This window comes from Phalaenopsis equestris, unplaced genomic scaffold (genome assembly GCF_001263595.1).
Source record: "Phalaenopsis equestris unplaced genomic scaffold, ASM126359v1 Scaffold000073, whole genome shotgun sequence".
In the NCBI taxonomy this organism is placed as follows: domain Eukaryota; kingdom Viridiplantae; phylum Streptophyta; class Magnoliopsida; order Asparagales; family Orchidaceae; genus Phalaenopsis; species Phalaenopsis equestris.
The window spans coordinates 11,106-13,491 of NW_018164515.1; the positions used below are offsets into that span (position 1 = coordinate 11,106).

The 2,386-nt window shown below is 32.6% G+C and overlaps 1 protein-coding gene across 1 annotated transcript in view; it reads right to left on the reverse strand.

Moving 5' to 3' along the window:
• Positions 1 to 760: 760 nt before the first annotated feature.
• LOC110019715 overlaps positions 761 to 2,386 on the reverse strand; it is a gene marked incomplete at its 5' end in the record, with an annotated part of 3,264 nt that continues 1,638 nt past the window's right edge. The window contains 4 exon segments of the mRNA XM_020717503.1: positions 761 to 1,009; positions 1,307 to 1,538; positions 1,755 to 1,808; positions 2,161 to 2,372. Of these exon segments, the coding sequence (XP_020573162.1) occupies positions 1,005 to 1,009; positions 1,307 to 1,538; positions 1,755 to 1,808; positions 2,161 to 2,372 (503 nt within the window).

Genomic DNA, 2,386 nt, shown 5'->3' on the forward strand with positions numbered 1-2,386 from the left:
ATCGATCGTCGCAGAACATATCTTGGTGATTGATGATGAATATCAACACTTCTAGTAATCAACATTCAACATATGCCAACCATCAATTTCTAATATTCATTCATTTGATTGCATTGTATTCCATCCTATCAAGACAATGGGGTCCAAAGCAATTGGCCTCAGTCCACTAATAGCTAAAAATTCACAAGCAATTAACAATCCAACATTTACCTTCCAATGACAGCTCTTATGCTCCTTTCAATTATGGTCATTTCAAAATATATTAATTGTTGGTTATGATATTTAGTTTTCATTGTTTTCATATTAAAGGTTCCATAAAACATTGAATAAATATATGTTTTCAAAATATATTGTTTTAATAAAAATTAAACAATAAATTCCTATTAACTTTCAATAATTTCAATTAAGGTTCAATGTTTTAAGCTAAACTTTGATGATTTGACTAAATTTAAACTATTTAGGATGTCTAAATAACTTTGGCCTAAAATTACAACTTAGAGAAAACTAGGCAATCCAAAAAATGCAATTTCAAATATTTCAATCACACCTAGTTCCAATATGACAAACAAAAAGATTTCTAGAACTTATATTGACTAGTATTTACACGGTTGAATAGTTCAATTAAACCGATTCAATATCAATATTTGCTTTATAGAAATAATTGAAAGGGCAAAACGTGAGAAAATCAATAACATTTAAACAAGAAATCATGAAAAATATATATATATATATATATATACAGAACTACTTCAGTTGCAGTGCTTAAACGTTTGGAGAAGCAGCAGCTAACCCTTATTTTTCAAAAGTTCAAGAGTAATAGCAAAGGTTAACTGCAATGAACAGAATAATTGATGGGCCTTGTATGCTTGCATTGATTAGAATGATTTTATAAATACCTATTTTTATGACTTCGTTGGAGTGTAATATGAACACGTGGCAGTCCAATCAGCATCTAAAGGCTGGATTCTTCGTTTTTTGAGGGATTTTATTGACGTTTTGGTAGTTTAAGCTGCACAACAGAACCATAAATGTTATTACTCGAATGACAAACGAAAATAAAATTAGAAAAAAAAAAATTTTTTAAAAAACTCTGATCAACATGATAAAAGGTTTTAAACCTTTGATGATGTTGTATTCAAGGAATTAGAAGCTTTTGGGTGACAGAAGTAAGCAAATTTCTCAGTTTGATCAATTATGGTTTGGGCGTCGGAAGGAAATTTCTCAAAGTTTGATGGTTTAGTTGCTGTTTTGTAAGCAAATTTCTCAATTTCTACCGGCTTGGGTTGAAAACGGTCAGCGTTCTTACGAGCAACCGGATTTTGCTTTGGACTGGAAGCAATCTTCTTATTTGCAGCTTTCAAGTTATGTTTCTCATTTTCAACTGGGAAGGACTGCGGTGTGTCCGTATTGTTCATAATTGCAGCTGGCTTTTGCTTCGTATCAAAAGCAGGTTTTTCCAGCGGATCTTCACAAGTAAAACTCCCATTTTGAAGATGATCCGAACACTTCCAAAGGTTTCCACTTTTGGTCAGAGTTCTCTGAGAATGAAACAATGAATGAGTGAGCTTTCAGGGGCACTAATGTAAAGTTTATCAGAAATGGGGAGAAATCCGATATTCAGATACTGAATGTAACAATATGGTCAAGTATGTCAAATCCAACATTCAGTGGTAAGCCTAATGTGAAACATATAGACATCTTTAGATGAGAATATATTGTTAGAGTGCCTAAGATGCAATAGATAAGCAATATACCTCATCAAATGCTTTTGGTTCCCTGATGCAGAGGCAATCAGCATAGAATAGAACCTGCGAAGGAAACAACAAATTGAGCCTTCCCAAGTTCCTAATGTCAGAAAGTGCAAGAACCACTTCACAAATTACAAATAATTATATATTGGGAAATTTACCTAGACACCACACGATTCTTATACATTTACATATCTAAACATCAAAAGTTTGGTATTTACATTTATAACACCTTGGTATTTGATACCTACACATTAAAAAGTGTATTTCACTCTAAAAAAATTAGTGGTAGTGGTTTTTTTTATGTGATGATAAGATTTGAGTGTTATTTATGTAAATATGAACGTTTAGGTACAAGATATGCTATGTAAGAATTGTGTGGTATGTATGTAAATGCCCTCATAAATTTTACCTTGTTTTGTAAGTTAAAATTTGAGTCGTCAGTTGCTAACACATGGACACCAAGGCAAGTATCATGGTCCATACAAAAGGGACAAAAGACGGCCTTGAATACACAACCATCTTCCTTACACCATACACCATGGTTTGAGAAATTTTCCTTCGCATGCCCCTTAATAATCAGCTCATTGATGAACATAATTTTAGAGCTTAGGACATTTATGACTGTCGGCAGAGTC